At 36.5% G+C, this 27,817-nt stretch overlaps 1 protein-coding gene across 1 annotated transcript; it reads right to left on the reverse strand.

The window, feature by feature from the left end:
- Nucleotides 1-2,906: 2,906 nt before the first annotated feature.
- Nucleotides 2,907-21,789, reverse strand: LOC138856056 (uncharacterized). Its single transcript, XM_070106492.1, has 2 exons — nt 21,601-21,789; nt 2,907-4,085 (listed from the first exon to the last, which is right to left on the reverse strand). Exons 1-2 carry the CDS (start codon nt 21,787-21,789, stop codon nt 3,216-3,218), a joined length of 1,059 nt encoding a protein of 352 aa, XP_069962593.1. The 3' UTR covers nt 2,907-3,215.
- Between the last annotated feature and the right edge of the window lie 6,028 nt (nt 21,790-27,817).

The raw sequence follows: 27,817 nt of genomic DNA on the forward strand, positions 1-27,817 counted from the left end.
TCTTTTGTGATCTCAGCCAGTTGTTGCTCGATGCTGAATTACGCGTGTATGGCTGTGTATGTGGTGTGTCGCTAACCTCACTTATTTTATCTGCGAGCAGAGCTACTTTGTCCAGGAGATCGATGCTGATGGAAATTATTAGTCGCATGTTGGATGGTAACCGACTTATCCAAATAGACTTGAGTATGTTGTCCTTTATTTCGATGCTTGCTAAACTACGCATCTCGCGCAAGAGTTGTAATGGGCACATGTCACAAAGCTATTGTTCTTGTAGTAGTTTCTTTACACGTTTTTTAGTGTTGGGACATGTCGCTGTTCGGTGGATTGCGAATAATGTCACTTATTTGCACGTTGCTTTCTTATTCCGCCACGATAGTGTGATACTTGGTCTTGTCGCTCGTTATCCCTGCGGCGAAAAATTGTGGCTCCACTTGTGCGATCCAAAGTTCTGGCTTTGCGTGCCAGAATGGTGGAATTTTGATGGAGACTTTAGCATCTTCCACGCAGCGAGGCTGCAAATTTTCGGTTAACTGATTTAACGCGTCCTCTTCGACCATTTTTGCTTCCGTGGGGGCCACCAATATAGGGGATGTCCACAATAATGTTCGATTTATGTACCTTCCAAAAAATGATATAATGTGATTACATACAAAAATAGTGATGACGTGTTGGACGATGCGTGATGAAAAAAAAAACATGAAGATGGAGGTACGTTAGCATGACAGATAGTGTAGGATGAATGTTGCCATATCTGCTTAGTAAATAACTATGGAAGAGTTGTATATATGATTGCCACACATATGTTACGGTCTTCTATGATTTGTACATAATTGCATTTTTTATGTTCTCACTTTGTAAGCAGGTACATATATACAAACAAACAAAAATACATATTTTCATACCTACGCCCGCATAAGCAGTTTTCAACATTCGTTCGAGACTTTTTGTTATCAACATCTGTCGAATTTACCGACAGTTCGTCAATTCGTCAAAGTCACAGTGAAGGTATAGGCGATCCAAAATACTTTCATTAATCGACCCCAGAAACCACGTTTCTGAGTTGAACACTAGCATGTTCAACGCAACGACATTTGGAAATACTAGTTATCATAATCGATTGCCGTCGCTCAAATTGCAAACAAACAAAAATACATATTTTCATACCTACGCCCGCATAAGCAGTTTTCAACATTCGTTCGAGACTTTTTCTTATCAACATCTGTCGAATTTACCGACAGTTCGTCAATTCGTCAAAGTCACAGTGAAGGTATAGGGGATCCAAAATACTTTCATTAATCGACCCCAGAAACCACGTTTCTGAGTTGAACACTAGCATGTTCAACGCAACGACATTTGGATACAAACTCTTTTTCCGCACCTTTTGCAACATGGTCCACGATAACCCAACAATGCCAAAGGTTGACAAATTTAATTATATTTTAAACTGTCTTTTAGGACCAGCCCTTAGCCTTCCAGGTATCCGCAGAAAATTACTCGAAGGATATACAACGGTACAAGATACGACAATAACGTATTAATTTTTTATGATCACATAATATCATTTTTTAATACTCCAGTTATGAAAAGATCTGACGCAGAAAATCTACGTAATATCATCAAGACTGTTGCAGCGCTGCGAGGTTCGTTACTCTCGTTGGGCTCAAAAAGCGGCATAATGAGCTGCAATTATCAATGCTAATTTATATCGTCTTAACTAAAAGTGAGTCTGATTCAAAATCGGCATACAATCAAAAGCAAGAGTTTGACCACTTGTCATCATGGGATAATTGCAACAAGTGGTTAAATCGGCACTGTCAGTATTTAGATACTTGTTCAAAAGGGGAAAACTCAAAGGTAACACAGCGAGATTATAAATTACTCGATAAGAAGAGATGTGCCGTTTACTTCGTCAAATCCATCGCATCATTCACCAACAAATCCATCGCATCATTCACCAACCAATCCATCAGTTTCACTCATCGCATGCACACGTAAAAGAGCGATAATACCAACAGCCTTAATTTACATACAGCACAAATTTGGAGTGATGCAGCCAGCTCGTGCGTTATTGGATTCATGTTCCGAATTAAATTTCATCACCAAAGAAACAGCGAAGCAGTTGCAGCTTAAAAGGTTTTTCTCACATCAGGAAAACTCAGGAATTTCAGATATTCGTTTTAATTCAAAGTATGCAGCAAATGCGAAAATCAAATCTCGTATTGGAAATTTTACTTGTATATCGCAATTTGCGATAACGAAACAGATCACGACACAAATACATAGTTTTATCAACACTTCTAAATGGGATATTCCTGTAAACCTTCAGCTTGAGGATCCTCACTTCTACAAACCTCAACGTATAGATTTATTGCTCAATGCAGAAATATTTTTTGAAAGCAGCAAATTAGGGTGGATTGTAAGGTCGTAATTTTGAAACGCTTTGGAATTACCACCCATCATCATGTAATATCAGACTAAATTCAAATCCATCTAACATCGATTCGATTCTTTAATGCTTTTGGAAAATTGAAAATTTCACTGAAAAGACATAAACATTGTCCGAAGAGGAACGTTTATGCGAACAACATTTCATTCAAAGCGTTCAAATGAAAAGTGATAGACGTGTACAAATTCGATTACCATTTAAGGTTTCGCCTACAATATTTGGCAACTCTTTCTACAATGCGAGGAAGAGATTTCTTGCACTTGGGAACATGATCGCCATAAAGAACTTTGATTTAAATAGTTCACACTATATAATTCCACATCATTGCATCCTCCGTCCACAAAGTACAACGACCAAGCTTCGGGTTGTAATCCACGCCTCTGTGTGCAAGTTTTGGTTCTTCGAGCGGAGGAGAGACTAAAAATGCCGACGATGTTATTTCTGCGACATTATATTTTTTTTCTTTGTTTTTTCAAATTATTTTCTGCTTATATAACTACTAAAAAGATTACAATTTTCTTAATCCATTTCTTAGTTTTTCTATTTTCTTATTATTGGAGGAAATACAATATTTGTTAAATATAATCTTATTTTCTATTGGATGCAAACAAACATGATTGTGTGGTTTACCCGATAATGTCTGGGTTTTCCTTACAGTCAAACATAAGGACCAAAACATGTTTGTATGCATTTGCATTATTTTCTTTTGTTCTTTATCTCTACTTGTTTCTTTTGTTCTAGTAATGTTTACTTGTTTTTCTTTAATCTTTTATTTTGACCAATTTACAATGTTTTGTTGTGTGGTGTCTGGTTGGGGTGATAGTGTACACATAACTCCTCCCTCCCTTAATGGAAAACTCTCCTGAGTTTGAATAGTATAGTTTTTCTTTTTTTTAATTTTATAAGATATTAAAATTATTATTATAATCACAATAAAATTTAAAATTGATATTCCAATATGAGAGGTATTTTTGTGATATTTTAATTCATTAATTTCTTTTGAATTTTCTTCGTTTTTAAATAAAAGGTGGTTAATTGTAATTTTATTAGTAAAATTGTGAGTATCATAGTTTGGATAATAAAATCTTTGATTGTATGATATTTTAGTATTTGAGAATGTTTGGTATAGGATCTTAATTCTGCAGTTATTATAATGCATCAATGTAGTGTTTTCCAACTTAATTTTTCTGTTGTCGCAATTCTGGTTTAGTTCTATGCCATTTGCATTTTTTATTAAAATAGTTTCTCCATCAATTTGAAAAATTTCTGTAATGCTATTTTTGATAAGTTCACAATTTAATAAGTAGATGCAATGTTTAGACATTTGTAGTTCATTGAGGGTTTTAGCTTCTTCGAATTTATAAGTGACATTTTTGTATTCAAAAACATTTTCAATTTCTGCTGTTATTTCTCTGCCTGCTGTATTTGGTATAGGAATAATAGTTTTTAATTGTACCGATTGAAATTCTTTTGGGATTTTGACCACGAACATTAACAAATCTTCTTTATATTCCAAGGCGCATACTTGTATATATTGAAGTTTGTTGAGGTCTATGTTGTAATTATAAATTTCTTCATTTGTTAAAATACTTGGGTGAAAAATTATTTGGACGTTTAATATTTGCCTAGTGAATTTTATCTAATGGCAATTTTCTATATCTTGGTTCGTATTTGTGCCGAACCGCTTTATAATTTTTTATGTAACCTTCTTTTTGAGTCTTATTAAACTCTTCTCTATTTCTATTTAGTTTTCCTATGCATTTTTCTTTAGTCTTCTGAATAGTGTCTTTAATCAAATTTTTATCAGTTTTCACATTTGAAACCTCAAGGGGTGTGGTTTTAATTGTAGAATGATAACATTTGTTATAGCATTCTATGCTTTGTAATACTTTTTCCGCTGTCGAAAGGCTTGGTTTTTCAATTTCTAGGACTCTAATTTTTTCGGAGAGAGTATTATGAAATCTTTCGATATCTGAATTCCCAGTATGACTGTTTGGTTTTGTAAAATGAACTTCTATTTCTTCTTACCTAAAAAAATCTTTTATGTTAATTGAGTCGAATTCATTATCTAATATTACCTTTCTGGGTCTTCCCTTGATAGAAAAGAATAGACTAAGCTTTTCTATAATAGTTATACTCTTTCTATCTTCTAGCTGAAATGCCATAGCAAATTTCGCAAACTTGTCTAGAAAAGTAAGAAAGTACCATCTTTATACTCTCGCAACATGTTGCTACAGAGTATATTAGTTTTGTTTACCTAACGGTTGTTTGTATCACCTAAAACTAATCGAGTTAGATAAAGGGTTATGCATATATAAATGATCAGGATGAAGAGACGAGTTGAAATCCGGGTGACTGTCTGTCCGTCCGTCCGTCTGTCCGTCCGTGCAAGCTGTAAGACGGTTGGTATAGCAGGTGGGCGTGATCGGACCACTGCCACGCCCACAAAACGCCATTAATCAAAAACAAATAAATTGTCATAACTAAGCTCCGCAATAAGATACAATACTGTTATTTGGTACACGAGATCACATTAGGGACGGGCATCTGCACTTAAAATTTTTTTTTTAAAGTGGGGGTGGTCCCGCCCCTAATAGGTTTAATGTGCATATCTCCTAAACTACTAAAGCTATAATAATTCACTGGAAGCAAATGTTTTTAGCACCTCTACCTACGGTGGGAAACTGGGTGAAATCGGGTGACAACCCCGTCCACTCCCCATGTAACGTGACTGTTAAAAACTACTAAAAGCGCGATAAATCAAGCACTAAACACGCCAGAGACATTAAATTTTATCTCAGGGATGGTATGAGATGACTTTATAGGAATCGCGTTCAAAATTAGACAGTGGACGTGACACCGCCCACTTTTAGGTGAAAACCCATATTTTGGGATCTTTTTAACCGATTTCAACCAAATTTGGTACATAATATTCTTTTTATATTTCTACGTGATGGTGCGAAAATGGGCGAAACCGGATTACAACCACGCCTATTTTCCATATGACATTTTAAATTCCACTTGATTCTTTCACTTTCCACTATGCAAATCAAGCAACAATGATTATATCGGCGTAAAACTTTGCGTGAATAATACGTTTAAAGTATGCCACCTTGTGACCAAAAATTGTCTAAATCGAACCAAAACTGTTCAAGCCCCTAGGTACTGAATATGTGGACCCCAGTACCTATAGTTGACGTTTTACCGTAAATATCGGCCATTGTGTAAGATATATATTTGAAATTCATATAATAGAATAAATAAATGAAACTATCGATAATAGTATGTCTTTGTTTCAAAAATGGGTTGAATCGGATCAATAATTCTTCTAGCCCTCATATATCTAATATAAATATTTTTAACTTCCGCGTGACTTTATACCGCATATGTGAGTTATCTCAATGAAAAAGAGAGAGCGTGTTTTACTCATAACAAGATTAAATCAGGTGAAAATTGTCCTTACCCCCATGTCACTAATATCAGGATTTTCGAACATTCGTCTGACTTTACTCCATTTGATTAGTGATGGTATGTGAGGTACCTTAATGATTAATAAACAGTGGGAGCATTTAATTAGTCTGTGGCATGTTAGTAGTATGTGGTATTGGAAAAAATTAATAAAATTGGGTTAATACTGCCCTCAAATTACATATACTACTTATAATGCTTTTCGTTATTCTAACCAGTTTTATGCCGAATATGTCGGTCAGTGAGTATTAATATTTTTTTTTATATAGAAAATTGCTTCAAAATATGTTCTCGAGTAATATTAAATCTAACCCCTTTGATTCAGTTTATATCACATATACCATGTTTGAGATAAATAGCTTCTTTTTATAAAAGTTAACATATCGGAGAAAAAAATAGTATTGACACAAAATAAATCGATGATCAATAACATAAGTTAATAAGATACCAAATGATAATCGAGTAATGAATGTTGAATTCTTTCGCAACATGTTGCAACAGAGTATAGTTTTGTTCACCAAAGAGTTGTTTGCATCACCTAAAGTGATAGATATAGATTTCTATATACATATATTTCTTCTAATATTTGGTGATAATCATCAACTTATTATAAAATATACCAGACAACAATGCTAAAAAAGTTTCTTAGAGTGCTGGACTTTGTATAGAGCAAAAAAATCCTTCTAAAAAAAATTGCATGAAATAAATATTAGTAATGTAGTATCAAAAGGGCTAAAGACCCTTTTTATGTGGTTATAGATAAACTGCGACCCCATCGGTTTACATGCTACTGTCTAATTTTTGAGTTTTGCGACACATTTTAATATGAAGGTCAGGAACTGTAAACTCAAGAAAATTACATTTTTACCTAGCGCCGTTGGCAGCTTATGAAAGGCTTAGATATTAAGACAGAAAGAAGAAAATCTACATACCTGCTCTACATATGTGTATACCATACTTAATTATATGTAAGTTATTGTTAATTTAACCTTCATGGGTAGACCCTTCAAAATAGGTACCATAGATCCCCCTGTTTTAGAAAGCGTTTAACAAAAGTATTTTACAGAGGGATTTCCGAGAACTTAATTTCAATACAATGAAATAAACTACTAATTTCTAAAATATAAATATAACTAAATATTATGTATTATTATGTTAGTGAATAGCTAAGTAATATATAGGTATACAAAAGTACGTAAGCTGTACCAACATGTTGCAAGAGTATAATAAATATCAGTACACTGTGTTTCTAGTTTGAGTTTCACTAGATGTCTTTACAAGAAAAGTGCTTTATTCAAACTAATTTTAGTGTATTAACAGTACAGTGTATAGTGACGAGCAATAGCATAGCAAGGACTTACAAGGAATTACAGTGAAAGAGAGCAGCACCTAGGATCCAACTTTTAACACCCGGACAGACTGAATTATATAAGTATTATCTATAAGTATTTTATATATTAATCCATTTATTATTAATTAATTATGCCTAGATTAGGTAGAAAATCTATATTACTAAGTCGTCTTCAGAATAGAAGAGGTATGAGAGTTCTTCGTGCAAACTCTTTATATAGAGATAGTGAGCAGTCACAAAATACTGTAAGTCACGCTAATCGTAGATTAGATTCCGATGTACGTCTGTCCGAACAAATTATCAATACAAATCAACATAGAACCAGGCGGGAAAATCCGCAAGTTCGCTCTGAAGAGCAAATAAGAGATACTCGAGGTATAGGTCTCGGCGTGAAGACCCCGAGGTTCGATCTGTTGAGCAAGTTGCAAATACTGTTCAACATAGAACAAGGCGGCAAGATCCCCAAATTTGCTCTGAAGAGCAAATAAGAAATACTCGAGGTCATAGGTCTCGGCGTGAAGACCCCGAGGTTCGATCTGTTGTTATATGTTATAGAAACTGATAATAGTGGCAATTTAACAGATTTAAAAAACATTTATTTCCAAAATATAAATAAGGGCCCTACTGAAATATGTATTTGCTGCGGCGGCTTATGGTTTTCACACCAAGTTCGCAAATTAAATTTCGAAACTATTGCCCAAAATCCTCCGAATGCTGCATCCGCCTTCTTTTTAATGCAAAAATTTCCTTCAGAAGATGGAAACTACAATTTTTGTGCTACTTGCAAAAATGCGATTGTTAAAAAAAAACTTTCGAAAAATATGTTTAGCTAACGGTCTAGACTTTCCTGAAATACCGGATTGTTTGAAAGGTTTAACCCCAATTAAAGAACGTCTCATAATGCCAAATTGCCTGTTATGACAATCCGTCCGTTAGGATATCAATGTCAGAGTTTGCTCAAAGGTGCTGTTGTTAATATACCAATTTCTGTTAACAATATTGTGACATCTCTACCAAGGTCCTTTGATGAGGCTCATGTTATACAAATTCACTTAAGAAGGCGTTTGGAATACAATCATGATAACATGATCGATACCATACGCCCCGCAAAGATTATGGAAGCTTTGCAGTTCTTAGTGAATACCCCTCTGTATCGTGAGCACAATATATATATTAATTAAAACTGGATTTCAGAATTTAATAACCAAGACGAAATTCCGTTTGTTGTATCTGCAGAGGATTCCCGAATGGTTCAATCTTTTCATGCGGCACAAACTTCTAATGATAATCCCTCAGGTAATAATATTCCCACGGGTCTTTTACCTTCAGAGCTAAATCCAGGTGGTCAAGAAACTCTTTTGGACAATATTCCTGTAGAAAACTTAGACTATAGCCGTTAAGTTATAGCGCCAGGTGAAGGACAAAGACCAATTGACATAATTCAAGATAATAATTCAGAAGAGTTGTCATTTGGAACAATATACGTTGGGCAGAAGCGTACATGCTCTGAAACGTATAGCAAGATAATAGGTGTACCATTCCAAAGTTGTTCCATGATTACAACAAAATTTGAACTGCTACAAAGTTACGGCCCAAAATCTATTAAACGAAAACTTTGTTCAAAACTTGCTTCAACACGACGATGGTTACAAGGTTTTGAAAGGCGTTAGATCTTCACCTACACACTGGGAAGCTGAGAGGAAAAAGGCAATCGCTATGATTCGCCAATTTGGGCTTCCAACCTTCTTTATCACTTTATCGGCTGCAGAATCTCAGTGGGTTGAGCTTTTGGTCATCCTCTCTAAAACTGTTGATTCTAAAGATATTTCGGAAGAGGAAGCCAACAGTTTAACAACCCAAGATAGATATCGCTTAATTCGGTCAGACGTGGTTACTTGTGCTAGATATTTTGGCTACCGCTATCGACAAATTCTTAAGCTTTTTAAAGATAACGCCGGCATTTTTGGAGAGCATTTTGTTACAAATTTCTACTGGAGAGTGGAGTTTCAACAGAGAGGTTCCCCGCATGTACATGGCATGTATTGGCTTAATAATGCTCCCAGGATCAACCTTCAAGATCCTCAGACATTCCCTGATGTCATTAGTTTTATTGAAAGTTATATTTCTACTGATGGTTCGATCAGCCACTTAGAAAATTATTTGGGTTATCAAAAGCATAACAACAGTCGGTCTTGTACTAGGGAAATAAGAGGACAACAGTTTTGTCGTTTTGGTATACCATATCCACCAATGCCTTCAACGCAAATACTGTTACATCTTACAGAAAAAAGTCACAATTCAGAAAGACACAAGGAAAACTTTTTCAAATTCAAAACGTATTAAACAACATTAATATGACTACAGAAGACATTTCTAATTTAAACGATTTTGAACACTTCCTGTCTCATAGTAGAATAAATATGTCTTTTGATGACTATTTGTTAGCCCTTAGGTCAAGTTTAACAAAACCCAAAATTTTTCTAAAAAGAAAATTACAGGATCGTTTTATAAACGCTTATAAACCTCTGATTTTGGAACTCCATAGAGCAAATATGGATATCCAATATATACTGGATGCATATGCTTGCTGTTAATATATATGTAATTAATTATATTAACAAGTCTAACAGGGGAATTTCTATACTATTAAGCAAAAACTTAAACATATAGGTCACAAATTTATATCAGGCACAGAAATATCTGCACAAGAAGCAGTATATTGCTGCATTGGGCTCCATCTTTCGGAAGCAAGTAATGCAGAAATATTTATAAATACCTCTCGACCTGAGGAACGTGTTCGAATGGTAAAACCTAGAGCGGAACTTCAGAACCTTCCTTCAGGTTCGACTGAAATATTCGTAGCCGGTATTTTAGACCGTTATGTTCAAAGATCCGATCAGTTAGAAACTCTTTGTTTAGCTGATTTTGCATTGATTTGGTATAAATATTTTAAATCTAGTAGAAGAGCACAAGATAGTGATCATGAAGAAGAAGAGAGGGAAGACGATAATTTACCAGAAAGCGTGGTTGTCATGCCTCTTAAAGACGGTAGCGGTTTTGTGAAAAAACGTACCAAACCTTGTATTATTCGGTATGGAAGGTTTAACCCAGATTTGGCCAGAGTTGATTATTTCCGCGAAATGTTAATGCTTTACTATCCTTGGCGGAATAAACAGCAAGATCTCATTGAAAACGATAATGAGCAGACTTGCATAACACATCGTATTATAATTGAGGAAAATCAGAGAAAATATGATGTTTTTGAGCAAGAAGAACTTGAAAATGTTCTAGAAAGTTTTATAATAAAATAGACTTGGACGGAGATGCTCAAAATGAACTACCTATCGTGGAAAATGAGTTCAGAGTGTTGGCACTTCCAGAAATAAACCCAAATATAAATTTGCTGGACTTGCATGGCGAAGATTCAACTGATAATGGCACTGAATCTGATTGCAATATTAGACTTATTAAACTACCCCCTTTAATTCCATTTGAGGAACTATTTTCTTTAGTTCAAACTCTAAATACTAAGCAAAGAACCTATTTGACACATTTGATGCTCCACCTAAAAACAAATCTTCCATTTTATGAGTTCATTGGCGGCGGTGCAGGTGTAGGAAAGAGTCGTTTGATATCTGCAATATATCAAGCTCTTAACCATCGTTACAATTCTACACCTGGATCCAATCCAAGTTCCTTAAAAGTTCTTCTTTGCGCACCTACCCTGCCTAAAGCAGCATTCGGAATACGTGGAATGACCCTTTATTCAATATTCTCTTTACCTGTTAATCAGTTGAATAGAGAGTTGAGGCCACTTAGCAATGACACAGTTAATTCATTGTATTCCAGACTTATCGATTTAAAATTAATCATAATTGATGAAATATCGATGGTAGGTGCTCGTATGTTTAGCTCTGTTGATGCGAGATTAAATCAAATTTTCAAAACAGACAGCCCCTTTGGTGGTATACCGATCATAGTGTTTCGTGATTTGAAGCAACTCTCACCTGTTGGAGATAAGCGGATATTCTCTCCTAATCCCAATGATGCATACAGCACTTTAGTTGGTTCCCCTTTGTGGGAGTTATCTAAATACTTTGAATTAACAGAGATAATGAGACAACGGTAGGATCAGGCCTTTGCAATTGCATTAAACCATATGGCATCTGGTACTATGACAAATGAGGACATTTCACTCATTGAAACTCGAGTAGTTAATTTCGAAGAAGTTCCCGATGATGCCATACATTTATTTTGGTCCAATGAAGAGACAAATAATTTCCATGCCCTTAAGCTCAGTCGAATCCCAACAGAAGCTATCCTTTCAACTGCAAAAGACTCAGTTAAAGGAATTGATATAAATGAAAATGACAATATTTTGGAAAGAGTTAAACTTTTCAAAACTTCTGAAACGCACGGACTGCCCTATGAATTGACACTAAAAACCTTCGCCAAATGTATGATTACAGTGAACATAAACAGGTGTGATGGCTTGGTTAATGGGGCAGCTGGACAACTTAAGCAAATTGATTTCCATTGTTCTTTTCCAACAATTCTGTGGATTAAATTTTTAGAACCTTCTGTTGGTTTGATAGCACGATCAAAAAGGCCTCATCCTCTAGAAAGTTCTTGGACACCAATTGAAAAAGTTCTAAAATCTTTTCAATATAAAAGAAATGAACAAATTTCAATTGAAATAAATCAGTTTCCAGTTGTTCCGGCTGAGGGAATAACTATTCATAAAAGTCAGGGTGCCACATATAATAAAGTTGTAGTTCATACTCAACCAAGAATGCCTAGAGCTTCATTATATGTCGCTTGTAGTCGAGCTACTTCTGCAGAAGGTCTATTCGACATAGGAAATTTTATTCCTCCTAACAAATTTTCTGAATCGGATCCCGTATTTAGGGAACTGAGGGAATTGAACACAAATACAGCTTTGACAACAAGTTTCAATTTTATGATTTCCCGAACATCAGGACATCAAATTTTATTCCATAATGTTCAGAGTCTTCACGCTCACATTAATGATATAAAAAGCGACTGTTTGATGCTATCTTCAGATATTTTATGTTTTGTAGAAACTTGGAGTTATCCTTGCGAAAGTTTTGATATACCAGGATTTACTCCAATTAACGAGCTGAGGATAGATAGCACGGAAACAACCAACAGAAATAAACGGGGCGTTTAATATATGCAAAGCATAGTATTGCTTGCTCTATAGAATCAAAGGCTGTAAAGAAAATTTATTCAGGCCGCAAAGTTTTAGAAGCGGTTTTGTTTAAATGTTTCAATATTAATATTCTGGTTCTATATAGAAATCAGTCAGACAATTAATTGTAGAACTTCAGGAAATCCTTACTTCTGAGTTAGGCAATCAAAATGTGCTAATTGTTGGAGATTTTAACATTTGTTTAATGTCTACAGGGACTGCAATAAGAAATCTGCTCCAAGAAAAAAACTTTAGTTCCCTGCTTGGTGCAGAATATTCAACTACACCTACCGGTACACAAATTGATTGGGCATTTTCAAACATGGATCCTTTCCGTGTAAATGCAATTACTTTGGAGACAGTACACAGCTATCATGACAGTATTTGTGTCTCTATTTCGAACTAAAGTTGTCAGACTTAGTGCAATAGTTCTTCATTTTTTTTCCAAATATAATCGAATTGGAATGGTATAGGAATTTTGACAGTAGTTTTTAAGACAATTTTAAGAAAAATATATAAATAATCTAATTAAGAAAATTTAAATTATATATATAATTTTTTTTATGTATGACATTATTGTATAAATATATGATAGAAATTAAATAGTATAAGGAAAAAAGAAATATAATTTGGATATATGTATAAGAATCTCTACAAAAATTTATGTTTAATATTGTAAATATTATATACAAATTAATATAATATTATTATATCATTTGTAAAGTTGTTAATATTTATTATTTTTAAGCTAAACATGTATAATAATATCGATATAATAAATAAAAAATGTTATTCATTGTCCAAAAACGATTTTTTTTCATACTTCTTAATACAGTTGTAATGCATTCTATATAAAATCAATTATAAGCGTATACAAAAAGCACAAGAACGATTTCTCATAATTTGAGTAAATTTAGTTTACAAATTGCTCTAATTATTTTCATATTCTTAAATATAAAGAAGTCTCAAACGAATATACCATTTAACTTTACGAGAGTATAAAATGTTCGGTTACATCCGAACTTAGCCTTTCCTTACTTGTTACTGTTTGTTTTTGTTACTGTTTGATTCGTGCGCCATCTTGTATTCGGGCCACTACTAGCTCCAAATTTTTGTTTTACAAGTCATTCTGTTAATTAATTCTTTGTTTACAAGCCATTTGAAGTTGACGTGTCAGGGGATATTATTTAATATGGAAAAAATATATTATCACGCAGTGATTGCATTCTTTATTTTGAAAAGTTTAAAAGCAAATTAAATTTATGAACAATTGTTAGAAGTTAAAGCTGGTGAATTTAAACGTGGTCGTACTAGGCTTTCAGACAATCCACCGCGACCAAAAACCGCAACCACGCCACAAATCTTTTAACAAGTTAATAATATTGTGAAGTGAAGATCCAAGTTTTACTAAGCGAATTCTTACGTCGTTTTAAACTATGGATAAGACTTGGACTTACCACCATGATCCTAAAACAAGAGGTGAAGTCACAACGATCAGCGATTTGGACAATTTTCGGTCGTAAGGTGATATTCGTTCGTATTATTCGTTCCAAGTTTTGTCATGAACATAGGAATGCCAAACAATGTTACCACCGAATTTAGTTGAAATCCATCAAGCAGGTCCCGAGATATGGGTTTTCCTCTATCAATCCAATCCAATTTTTGTTTTCGCTTCTATAAAGCTTAATTCTACTGTCTAACCTATGTGTAAAATTCAACGTCTCTGACTGTTTTTTTTTTATAATGACTTATCGCACTTTTAGTAATTTTAATCAAAACCACCACATTAAACCTATTAGAAGGCGGGACCACGCCCACATTTAAAAATATGTTTAAACTGCAGACTCCCCTCTTTAATGTTATTCGTTATACCACATAATAATCCTGTATCTTATTGTGGAGCTTAGTTATGAAATTTACTGGTTTTCGATTAATTGCGTTCGGTTTGGTTCGATTACGCCCATTTGCAATACCAGCTGTCTTACGGCGCCCAGAAACATGAATACAGTCAACCCTCCTATACCACGGTACTCTCAGAACGCGGTATCCATATAACGCGGAGCTGAAAATGCGACAGCCCTCCTATAACGCGGTACTCTCAGAAGGCGGTTTCCATATAACGCGGAGCTGAAAATGCGACAGCCCTCCTATAACGGCATATCTCATAGCGACATCGGTTTTAGTCTTTTCACAGCTCTTTCACAGTGCACACGTTTTGTTGGTGAACAAGTCTTTCTAAAATTTTTTCTGCACCGTCCGTTCATTTAGCTTTTTGCTGTTTAATTTTTGGTTCATAAAGGATTGGTTTTATAATCGTTTTATCCCGGCAGTGGAAACCCATACGATGGAAAAAATCTGTATTTCAAAGTTTTATTGGTTCTTGATAACGCTGATTGCCACAACATATAACTGAATGTAAAAATTGTCTTCCTTTCTCCTAACTGCTCGTCATTAATACAACCTTGGACCAAGCAGTCATTCAAACTTCAAAAATGTATTAAACACGCCAAGTTTTTCAAACCATTTTAGACAGATTAGAAAGTAATGAACGTAAATAAGGAAAACGAATGGGTGCCAAATGTCGATTTACAAGATGTGAAAAAAGGTCTAAAGTTGGCTAAAGAATTAGAACTCCATTTCATTGAAACTGATCCCTCAACGGTGCGTAGCGCAAAGTTTAAAGGAGAGTTAAGAAATTGCTTAGCTTCCTATAGAGAGATTTTAATGGAGTTAGAAAAAAAAGCTACAATCGAAAACCAATGTGAAGATGAACCAAGTGAGGAAGTCATTTTGCCTATTAAAATTAGCGGCCCGCTCCGGCTACCAATGGGTATAAAATATATAGCTTATGTCACTCACTAAAAAATTATTAAAATCGATCCGGTTGTTTTGATTTTTTCATTACTGCCAGCGGCTCTCACGCGTTAAATTTTAACTAAAACAATTCCCCTTACCCTATACCGTGAAGATTTCAAATTGTCTTGGTTTTAAACTTTGATAAAAAAAATTGTTCTTAATTGAATTTATTATTATTAATATTTTATTAACACACTAATAAACTATATTTATCTATTATATTTTGTTCTACTTACTCTTTTATTTGATCTTCATTCTTGTGGTTTATTATGTCTGGTAACTTCCCCAATTGTAACATTAAAGGCGAGTCAGATCGGTACGTTTCATGCTGGCTTTGTGATGGGCTTGCCCATATTAAATCTGCTGGACTGACTGGTAGAATCTTAGATTCTATTCTCGACTGTAAGGGATTACGTTGGTCCTGTTTAAATTGTAGATCTATTGAAATCGATCTATTTAAAGTTTATAGGGAGACACGCAATGGCTTTAACGAAATCGGTCGTGATCTTGTAACCCTCACTGAAAAATTTAGGCACTATGAAAAATTGTTCAAATCTTTTAAGTGCCTGAATGATTCTCACGAATCCTCTAAACCTGCTCCTAAGCGTAAACGTCATTCCGATGAAGTAACACTTAGTTCTTCTGTTCAGAAAAGAACGTCTCCTCCCAATGACCTAATAAATCTCTCTTCTCCTTGCCCTCAAGGTGATAAGCCGTCAACTTCCAAAGAGCTCAATTCCCCAATAGCTCTATCTAATAGTAATAAGTGTCTCACAACTCCAGAGGCTCCCCCTATTAACTTAGTAGCATCAGTTAATAATTTGATAGTTATTCCACTAAAAAGTCTATATTTATTTCGAGACTTGCCAAAGATACCTTGGTGGAAGACATTAAATCTTACATTTCGTCACGTTTAAAAATCGATGATATCAATATACGTAAATTTAACTTCAATTATGATAGAAGTATATCATCGTTTAAAATAGACGTATCTCTTGAAACATTCAAAAAGATCTTAGATAGTTCATTCTGGCCAACTGGGGCTTTTGTACGCGAATTTAAACCTTAACTTAGAAGTCAAACTGAGGAAAGCATTGTTAAATTACCAAAAGCAACCACCGATATAAAAAATTGATTGGTAGAAATTCGCTAAACATTTATTATCAAAATGTTAGAGGTCTTAATACAAAATTAACAGACTTGTATTTGAACAGTTCCAATTTTAATTTCCATATAATTGGATTTACAGAAACTTGGTTAAAACCTCACATTTTTGATAATGAGATTTTAAACAGCGAATTTCAAATTTTTAGATGTGATCGACTGAACAGAATCGGTGGAGGTGTTCTGTTCTTAACCCTATCTTATATACCACCCCATTCGGACTTATCTGTATACATGCAGCAGGCTTCTTTAATAAATAGTTCTACCTCGATGGCAAATAATGCAGATTCAATAATTGTATTAGGTGATTTCAATTTACCGTGTGCTTCGTGGAAACCTTTCGATGACTATATCGTGCCGATTTGCAATCGGTCATGTTTTAATGAGTTTTTCGAAAAAATGTCCGAGTTGGGTCTGAACCAAATTAATTTGATTCCGAATAAATTTGGTAAATGCTTAGATTTAGAATACGTTGATACCTCTGCAAAGTGTTCCGTTATTCAGAGTAATCCTCTTGTTCTACCAGAGGACTCATATCATCCTGCTTTGGAAATATCTGTCGAAATCTCAGGCATTGTACGGGATAATAATCATCAAACTTCGTGCTTCTGTACTCGGTTTAACTTTGTAAAAGCTAATTTAAAAAAATTAAATACAGAACTTTCTACAATAACATGGCCTAATTATAATGGTGACATTGAATTGAGTGTCTCTCATTTTAATAACATTATTATGAAATTATTTGAAAAGTATGTTCCAGTAGTAATTGTTAATAAAAGCAAAAGTATAAGTCCGTGGTTTTCGAAAGAGTTATATAAATTGAAAAACAGAAAAACTCGAGCCTTTAAACATTTTAAAAAAACCGGTTCACTTGTCGACTATTCTAAATATTCTCTATTGCGTCGACAATATTTTGACCTTTAATTAACGCTCCAATTATTTCTGAAGAAGACGTCCTTTTTAATTTAAATAAGTTAAAATCATCTTTTAGTTATGGCCCAGACATGATACCCTCATGCTTCCTTAAAAATAGTGCCAAATATATAATACTATAGAGGTATCGCAAAACTATCAGTTATACCTAACCTTTTTGAAGCTATCATCACTGACCATATAACCTTTTCGATTTCTCCGTTAATTTCCTCATCTCAGCATGGATTTCGTAAAGGGAACTCGACTATAACAAACTTACTTGAATTTGTAAACCATGTATCATTGGGTTTTAGGGAACATAAGCATACGGATGTTATATACACAGACTTTAGCAAAGCTTTCGATGAAGTAAATATCTCGATTCTCATACATAAACTTGATCTGCTGGGCTTTCAGCCAAGATTCCTTCAATGGATATCTTCCTATCTTTATAATAGAACACTACGAGTGATATTTGAGGATACACCTTCAGATACAATTAATGTTTCTTTTGGTGTTCCGCAAGGTAGTCATCTTGGCCTGATTCTGTTCTTGTTGTTTATTAACGATATCTCTTCAGTAATAGAATTCTCAAAGATTTTATTATACGCTGACGATGTAAAGCTTTTTAAACCATACACTTGAAGTGAGGAAAGGTGTCTGTTGCAAACAGACTTAAACAATTTGATAACATGGTGTGATAGAAATGATTTGCCATTGAATCTCAATAAATGTAAGACGCTGTGCTTTTCCCGTAGATCTGTGCACCCCTCTTCTTATGTAATAAAACACCATATTCTAGAGCAAGTTTTAAACTATGTTGATTTGGGAGTTAATATGGACCCTAAGCTTAATTTCAGTCTTCATATTGATACCATGGTCTTGAAAGCAAAAGCTGTCCTCAGTTTTGTTAAACGTTGGTCTAAAGAATTTAGAGATCCGTATATTACTTAAACACTTTATACAACTTTGGTAAGACCTATATTGGAATATGGCTCTGTGGTATGGAACCCTAGCTACCAAATCCATTCTGACAAGTTAGAGTCGGTTCAAAAACAATCTTTACTTTTCGCCTTAGCGCATTTCCGATGGGATGCTAGGGTAATTCTACCTCCATACACTAGTCGTTTAAAACTTATTAATCTACCTACATTTTCTAGTCGTAGGGAAATGCTTGGCATAACATTCTTAGTGAAACTTTTGAATGGAACTGTTTGCAGTTCTTTTCTCCTGTCTGAAATTAAATTTAATATCTCGGTTCGCCGTTCGAGGCAGTTTAGACCTTTACTGTTAAAATCCTGTAGATCAAATTTAGAACTAAACGAGCCATTCCGCCGTATATGTCATGATTTTAATTCTCATTCCAGCACATTTGACTTATCTGACTCACTTTTCAAAATTAAAAAGACTTTATTGTTTTTTCTTAATAAATGAAAATGTAACAATTTATTATATTGTAACTTTAGATCTTAGCTGTTGAAATTTTTGTTTCTGTAGCTGAGCAGTTTTAGATCTCAACACTTAAAAAACTCTCTTGCCTTTTCTGACTCGGCTAATTCCGCACGTATGCGGATTGCGCCCCTCGCGTCGGTTGGACGGGAGGAGGGTAATCGTTGGGTTATTATTATTATTATTATTATCTTCTCTCTTACCCCATCCTGTGAGTATTGTGCGCTCTATTATAAAAGTTTTCAATGACTTTACCATAAAACGAGTGCCATTGCAAAGTTAAGGTGGATTCATGTTTCTTAATATTATAACAGGACAACATATTTTCAACACCATTTTGTGAGGAGGGGTTCAGAGAGTTTAGAAAATCTGTAGGAAAATGAACAGCTTCTTCCAAATCGAGAACAGTATCGACTGAGTAGTATATATTCGCCGGTACATCGATCTTTGAAAGAATCAAGTTATTTACTTAATCTACTTGTTCGTTAGTTGGTGACAGAATCGCTATTTCTTTAAACCAAGATATTGTCTCATAAATCATGTTATCAATGTCAAGATAGACATTATTAACTAACTCTTGGATGTTGTCTATCAAAACACAAAGGTTTTCTAGGTTAATCCTTTCCCCACTTTGTGTTAACTCTCCATTGCCAACTTTTAGCAGCATCTCTTGAAATACTTTGTTCTCACGTGAGAATGACGACACTCTCATATTAGTTTTAAGCTCTAATTTATTGACATGTGGCCAAAGGTTTAGGGAAGCATTTATTTCGCCAGCACGAGTTCTCTGAGTCTCAATTGGTAGGAGTTGACGGAAATCTCCGGAGAACAGAATTGTACATCCACTCATAGGTGAATTTTTGTTGTGCAAATCGCGCATTGTCCTTTCAAAAGCGTAGCGGTAATGCCGAAAGATGCAACAGCAAACGCAATTTTTCCAGTAGATCTTACTTTTTTTAAAAACAGATTGATTAAAACTGTTTTTCCTATACTTCCCAGGGTAATAAGGGAAAACAATTTCTATTTACTGTTATTAATTGTTGATATAAATGATCGAATGATAAAATACTCCATATAAAAAGTAAAAGTGGCTTGATCACTGTCTTTATTAATGTACTTAGTAACATATCGAATTGCACAACTCTACGTTGGTGTGGGCATCAAAAATCAAAAGGCACGAAGTATAGGGAACGATCCATCGGTTATCAATATCATATATTTCGGACGGTAGCATTTTGCCCTCCCTGTTGTGGCGGTCATCGACGATATTTGGGATATCCGTCATCGCTAGTACTTGTTTGTGTTTGGAACAATTTCGAAAACTTTTTACTGCATTTAGAATTTCGTATACATGGAGAATTCGGGCTTAAAGTCCTGCAAGGGCCATATACCACATGTTTCTTTACGATTTCGTACAGAATTGGATCTTCATCGTTGTCTGAAATGACCCTGTCAATTTGGTTGGGTCTAATTTTGTTCACTAACCACACCAGCAGGTGTAGATGTGGCAAGCCACATTTCTGCCATTCTATTGTGTACATATGACAGCGCGGCGCAACGAATATATGAGACTTGTTAATGAGATGCAGGAGTTTCTGTACTTTTAAATGGAAAACTCTATTAACTATATCGTATCTGTCTTGTGGAGTTAAATTGGTGTTAATATTTTCTTTGATTTCCGGACAATTTTGGTTCCATGTTGCAGTTATAAATAAATCAGGTTTGCGTCTTGCGATTTTTTGTGTAAATATCGAGGTGCACCTGCAAATGATGAAGGTAGTATAACCAACTGCCCAATGCCGTTACGGTGTTCATTCGCCTGTAAAGCATCCTGAAGGTGGACGTTTTTTTCGGCTCTTAACTTAGTTTGATTATTTTTACTATATTAGTTTATACTTGACTCTGTTTTACGCAGAGGTGTACCGATTAGGTCAACTTATGAAATATTAATGACATAACCATTTTCTCCACCACATAGCATCAATAGATATTGTAAGCCGTCATAAGATCTATTTATTTCTTAAATTTTTTGCAAATTATCATCACGACTATGGAATATTCTTTTTTGTCAAATTGTATCGTCCTCTGTGTTCTCCAACAAAAACTTTATTTGCATGGATTACGACATTAAAGACAAGAGTATCTGCTGGAACATTCTCAATCGCAGTTTCGTAAGATTGTATGTAGCAATTATGAGAATATAACATATCTTGGAGAAATCTAATCAAATCTCTATATCTCTCTATTGGCTGTCCGATACTTGAACACCGCGTAGATGCTTGTGTACCGGGATCTGCAATAAAATATATTTGCAGAAATTTTAGCTCATCGGGTCGAAAGAGTAGCAAGCTCTTAGCTAAGTGGTACACTTCCCCTTAAATTTTAAATATAGGCATAAACCCATGCTCAACGACTTGCTTACTCTTAAAAGAGGTCATTTGAAATGCGTTATTATAACGGCATATATTGCTCATTGTTTGGATTTCTGATGATCACCCGTAAGAAGAGAGTGAATCGGTTCAGGTGGAAGAAGAATTTCTTCTTATTTGACTTTTCCCTGTAAGCAACACATGCCTTTCGATTCGTCCTTGAATTTCAATGCCAAGCAATATTCACACACTACCGACATAGTACCTATTGATACTATACGATCGTCCTTGTAAGAAATCAAAGGATCGCAATTCATGGCAGAATTTTTTTTATTTGCTGACGATTCTGCGGCTCTCTATATTCGATGTTTACCCTATCTCGGCTGCGGCGAACCTCATGCAATACTGAAGATTCTCTTTCTCTCTCAGCTCCATATCTATTTCGAGCCTTACTGAGGCGATCATCACGTTCCGTTGACGAATCTTTATGTCTTGCTGAACGTACTCTTCTGGCATTCACTGTACTACGACCCATGCTCGAACGATCACGTGTTCCAGACATGACTTTATAATTTCTGTACTAAATTTACTCAGTTCTATATTTATGATTACCTATGCACAAATTGCGATATTATTATTACTTGCCATTTAGAAATCATAAATCATAAATCAACAAAAGATTACTTATTCTTATTCAGTACTTTTTTTAACTGAAATACCTTAACTTAAACTACGATTTTTATAAGATTCAAAATACAAAAAATAATGTGCTATTCGTGCTTATAAAAAAAAAGGAAATCAACAGTCATCAACAACCTATACCTATTCTATTGAGTTCTTTTTCTGAACATACATACCTCACCATAAATCACGATTTTCGAAAATAATTTCCTTAAATTACATTGATCAAACTCTAAATTTTAACCAAGACCTTAAGGGGTTAGGGTAGTCAGAATTTTCGTTAAGTGTAATATCTTGAAAATATTCTTTGAAAATTTCAAGTTGATCCGATAATTACTTTTTGAGTTATTCGACAAATAACAAAGCGCGCTCGGGAACTTCAAAGCGCTCGGGAGCAGGTAGGTGAAACTTTAAATGCGTTTTTCTCAAAACTATGGTTTTTAAACTGGTGACAACTGTTAATCGAAAACCACTTAGTAGATTTTAAAGAAATTTATACAGATTTTAGAATACACAATAAACTCGGGCCTGATCGATTTCGATTTTTTAAGACCAACTGATTTTTTCCCAAAAATTTAGAAAAAAATTTCCTGAGGCCATCATTTTGTTAATTTTTGAAAAGACATAAGAAGCTTCGATCAGCCCATGATTATCTATTTATAAAACTAATTTTTTTATCCTATTCTATTTAATAGAAAATTCCAATTCATAAATTATGGTTTTATTTAATCTAATCTTATCTAACCTTATGTACTTATCATTACTATAAGTGCGGGTTAACTTTAGGATATACAATAATATCATCAAAATCAAATCAACATCCGTTGCGAAGTTTGAAAGATTTAAGCATACATAAGGATATAGGGACAGAGAAAGTGACCTTGTTTTATACTATGTTTTGATATACCCTATATCTAACTCGATTAACTTTCGATGATACAAACAACCGTTAGGTGAATAAAACTATTATACTCTATAGCAACATGTTGCAAAACTATAAAACTACTGAATTTTATTTAAAAGAATTGGAATGCTAACATATGAATTTGTTAGAGGTAACAGATGGCTGACCAATAGAGCACCACTTCGATCAAAATAAAGTAACAGATATTCTTGTCACTGCTAACAAATGCTCTAACATGTTTGTATGTTAGAGGTAACAATGCAACGAATGAGTTACCTAGGTGTTGTTCATAACAGCAATATCAATTACAATAAGAGTTATTGTTTTGGTTAGCAGAAAACAATTATGAACAACACATAGGTAACTCATTCGCTAACATATGTTAATAGCAGAGGTAACAAATGGCTAACATATCCGGTAACACGATCATTTGTTACATCTAGCAGACTGTTAACAGATACGGTAACCAATATATTCCATAATGCTAACCAAAAGGATACTCATAGAAGAGGTATCATTGAAAGATACAATCTGCTATAATTGTAATTGGATAGAGGGGGAAAGACATTGAACATCCAAGGGGCAATGGGTTACTTTTTTTCCACTCGCTGAACAAAAGTAACAAATTTTTTAACTTATACACGAGTGAACAAGTACAAGTAGTTAACACGTTTGCTAACAGATACCCATCTTACAGTAGAACGCTCCTGCGAATGGCAGACACCTTGACGTGGTACAGGGCCTTAATCGTAACGACTTCCTGTCCTTCTCAACAAGTGTGAGGGGTTCCGTAAAGCACTCCTCATACAGGTTGCCCAGGGGCTACAAGAAAACGATGACCAAGACCTGCCACCTCCTAATACAGGGTGTCATGCGATTCCTGTGCCCCTTGGACGATTTGCAGCCAGGGGGTAAATTCGGCTGTATTTTAACCCTTAGTAGCCTGATTTACGAAAGTGATTTATTTTTAATATTACTGTGTTTGTTTGAGGGTCTAGATGAAGGGTAAAATAGCAATATTTATTTTACATATTTATTTAGAAAAAAAAGACAGGTATCAGGTATCAATTTTGATACTTCAGGCATTAACACCATAAAGAAATCAGATATACCTATGCATGATATAATGCGAAACATTGATTGTTTTTGTTATCGCATAACGACACTTTACACTTTTTACAGAACCAGGAGGTCAGTTTCCGACAATTATTAAATTTACACTTATTTCCAGAATCCACAAATATTTTTTCATGACCAATACAATCGCAACGCACTTCAGTAGAGGGTAGTACTTGTACACCTGTCCGGGGTCTTTTAGAAGGAACGAGTAATATGTCATAGATAAAATAAAACAATAATGACATTTGATTTTTTTTTTAATTTCGTTGGAAAAAATATTATACAACAGTAAAATACGTACAACCAACCTATAAAAAAAAAACTAATAATACTGTGAACATTCGGTTTAAAAGATTGGTATCAAAATTGAAACTCTAGGTTATTAAGGGTTAACGGAGCCTTCCCAACACCGGGCCGCCTTGGGAAGTAACTGTGGCCATACCTTGTCACGGGGCTCTGGCGCGGCGGACCTTCGTGTTCTCCATTAACAGAATCGACCCGGAAGCGCACCTTGTTGAGCCAAGGGTCGTAACAACCAGTATGACAACAAATCACAACAAAGAATTACAAAAAACTCAAACCACGGAGCAACAACGACGACAACAACAGCAATCACCAAAAACGACAACGACAACAACATTAGACTGAAATGCGTCCGTTGCAGGAAAGAGTGGTCCAGGAGCTAGGCGCAAGTTCAGCTTCCTGGACGCTCTTTCGGCATAAGAGCGCCCACTGTTCGAGGAGCACGCGCGAGATGATGACGACATGCAGCGGCACTCAAAAGGCGTCTACTGCGACGGGTGCAAGTGATGCGGTTGTGGACCCCACAACAACTTCTTCAAGCAGGCTCAGCTGCTCGGAAGTAGACGAACCCAAACGGAATGTGTCAGAAGGTGCGCGCAAGAGGAAGGGGAAGCGGGGGGGAGAATGTCCCCAGAACCAGCAGCGAGATGCCCGGGTGGCCCAGACGATCCACGCAGGAGGGGCATGAGCGGGGCCACTCTGAAATGGTACCTCAGGCACTTGCCAGACGGTAAATCCCCGGAGCAAGCATGGAAGCTTTCCTCATGCTGGAGCAGGGGCAGCAACCCATCTCCGGCCGCGAAAAAATACGCAGGAGCGAACGCTACGTACGTCGCGGGAAGCAGAGGCGCAGCCGGGTCAATGCAACCCCATCTGGGAAACGAAAAAGCAAAAGGGCGGAACCACTGAACGCAACAGGACAAACCGCGAAACGAAAGAGCGAACAGATAACGCCTCAAGAACCCCCAAGTTCAAAGAGGCAAAAACGTAATCGAAGCGCAAATACTCGGAAGCCCTTAAAGTCATCCGGATGGCGGAGCTGCCTCGCAATTACCCGGTGGAGGTCTTGGGGTCAGAAGAACTGGCAGCGCTGCAAGACAACATCATGGATGAGGTATATAATGGGTGTGGTTACATCGGCTCATTCCATGGTGTATTTTTCAGATCAGGAATGCTTCTAGTCGGCTGCAAGGACGAAAAGACGACCACCTGGCTTGCGGAGATCGGTCCGCAGCTTGACGGATGAAGAGGCCCGATCCTATGTGCGAAGAGGGTTGAAAATATAGCCTCTATGCACAGCATGACTGTGTTTCTTTCCAGGAGCGCAGGAAAATCCTACGAGTTTGCGCTTGGTCTCGTACGAAACCAAAAGGATGGTCTCAGTACCTCGGCTTGGAGGGTTGTTGACAGCAGTATCGAAGACTGAACTTTAAGTTCAGCAGTGTGGTAATGAGACCTTGGAGGCCTAAAAACCCACCCGCGGAAGATACGGCAGAGGAGGAAATGCTGGTGGATGAGGCGCCCACTCAGTCCGGTACCGGTAAACTCGAGCAGGCTGCAACTGCTACTGTTGTGAAAGGTGCTACAGCTGTCGCAGTAGGAATACTGAACAACGGTGCTATGGCGAATGAAAGGGAGCCCTCCACACAGGAGCTCCTAGAAGGGCTGAAGGGGCAGAATCCTGGAACCAGTCCTGTGACCGAAAATGCCCAAAGAGAAGTTGCCCAGGTTCCTATCGAATAACCTGGGTATCCTATTAATCCAGGAGCCGTAAGTCTTTAAAGAGGAGTTCAGGGGCCTCAATACAAGAAGAAGCAAGGTAGTCTGGGATCTCTCATGTGATAGTCCCCGGTCTTGTGTACTGATTAGGAACGATATTGATTTCAGCGGCCTACTTCCCAGGGGAGACAGCCACAGCACCCCACACCGCAATTCACCATCTAATGGAATACTGCAGGAGAAACAAGCTCGTCCTCATGCTGGGTTACGATGTCAATGCGCACCACAACGAGTGGGGCAGCATGGACTGCAACCCAAGGGTGTGAGTCTCTTCTTGAATTCATTATAAGTAATAATTTAAGCATTGAGAATGTGGATTTACGACCAGTACCAGAAGGGGGTCCTTGACATAACTTTGTGCAATGAGCTAACGTTTGGGCTGATCTTACAGTGGAGGGTATCAAAAGAGCCCTCCATGTCAGATCACAGGATCATACGGTTCGCACTGAAGGTGGAGGTTAGGGACCTTCTGTCAGTTCGAATTCCTAGAAATAGAAACTGGGTTGTTTTCAGAGAGACCTTAGGGTTAAACATTAGTAGAGTGATGCAGGTAGGGAGCGGTGCTACGCCGCTAGGACTAGAGAGCAGGCTGACTGCGACGAAACAGTTGATAATAGAAGCGTACCATTGCGGTTGCCCACTAAAGACAACCACCAGAAGACAAGGCTGCTTTTGCTGGTCCAGTAAACTCTCGGTGCTCAGAAAATCGGTTCGCAGGTTTTTCAACAAAGCCAAAAGAACTGGCAACTAGGAGAAATATAGGCAGCACCTAACAACTTACAATAAGGAAATTAGGTCTGCAAAAACTAGTAGTTTCAGGAAATTCTGTAAAATGTCTTTTCAACCCCAGAGGCAGCCAGACTGCACAAGGCTCTGGCCAGGGGTAAGACTGACACAGAGGAAAGAGGGAAATTTGAGAACACTCTCTGCGATATAGCACTTAGTTGTTAGACTGCGAAGCATACCATGATGCTTATGACAGCAGAGGGGCGTGGAAAATGGAAGTTAATCTCGTCTCAACAAATGAGGGCCTTAGAGGATAATACGCCACTGGCCCGTCTTCCAAGAGACGGCGTAACGAAGAGAGTAAACTTTACAAGAAAGTTTAAAATTACTCTCGGCAGTAAGGCGGACTGGAGCGATTCCACACTCGACAAACTGCTGAGAGGCAGCACTATTCAGTGGTACACTGACGGCTCAAAAACACCGGAAGGAATTGGAGCAGGCATTGCGGGACCGCATACAAAGCTTTCCATACCCATGGGTTGTTTCCCGAGCATTTTTCAGGAAGAAGTATTTGCCATAAGTCAGTGTACAGTAATAAATCGCCAACGCAACTATCGTAATAAGAATACCGCTATACTCAGCGACAGCCAAACTGCGCTAAAAGCGATCTCAGCGTATGAGATTCAATCGCTATTAGTGAAGGAATGCATAGGTATGCTGAACCGCCTATCAGCTTGCAACCGTATACACCTGCTCTGTGTGCCGGGGCATATAAGGGTAGCCGGTAACGAGGCCAGAACCATGCATCGCAGAGGGGTCTAACACAATAAAGGAACTGATCTGCACGTAGGAGAGAGGGAGCAGAGAAAGTCATTGGCAACAAGCAACAGGGATGCACCATGCTAAACTGCTACTGGAAGGGTACAATCTAGCCAGGTTCAGGGCTATGATAAAAATCTCCAGAGACAAACTCCGGCTTCTTCTCGTTCTCTACACTAGGCACTGCAGGCTCAAGAAACATCTGTCTAGCATTGGCATAGCTTCTTGTGAAATCTGCCGGTTCTGCGACATAGGGCCG

Source organism: Bactrocera oleae, chromosome 3 (assembly GCF_042242935.1).
Source record: "Bactrocera oleae isolate idBacOlea1 chromosome 3, idBacOlea1, whole genome shotgun sequence".
NCBI lineage: Eukaryota > Metazoa > Arthropoda > Insecta > Diptera > Tephritidae > Bactrocera > Bactrocera oleae.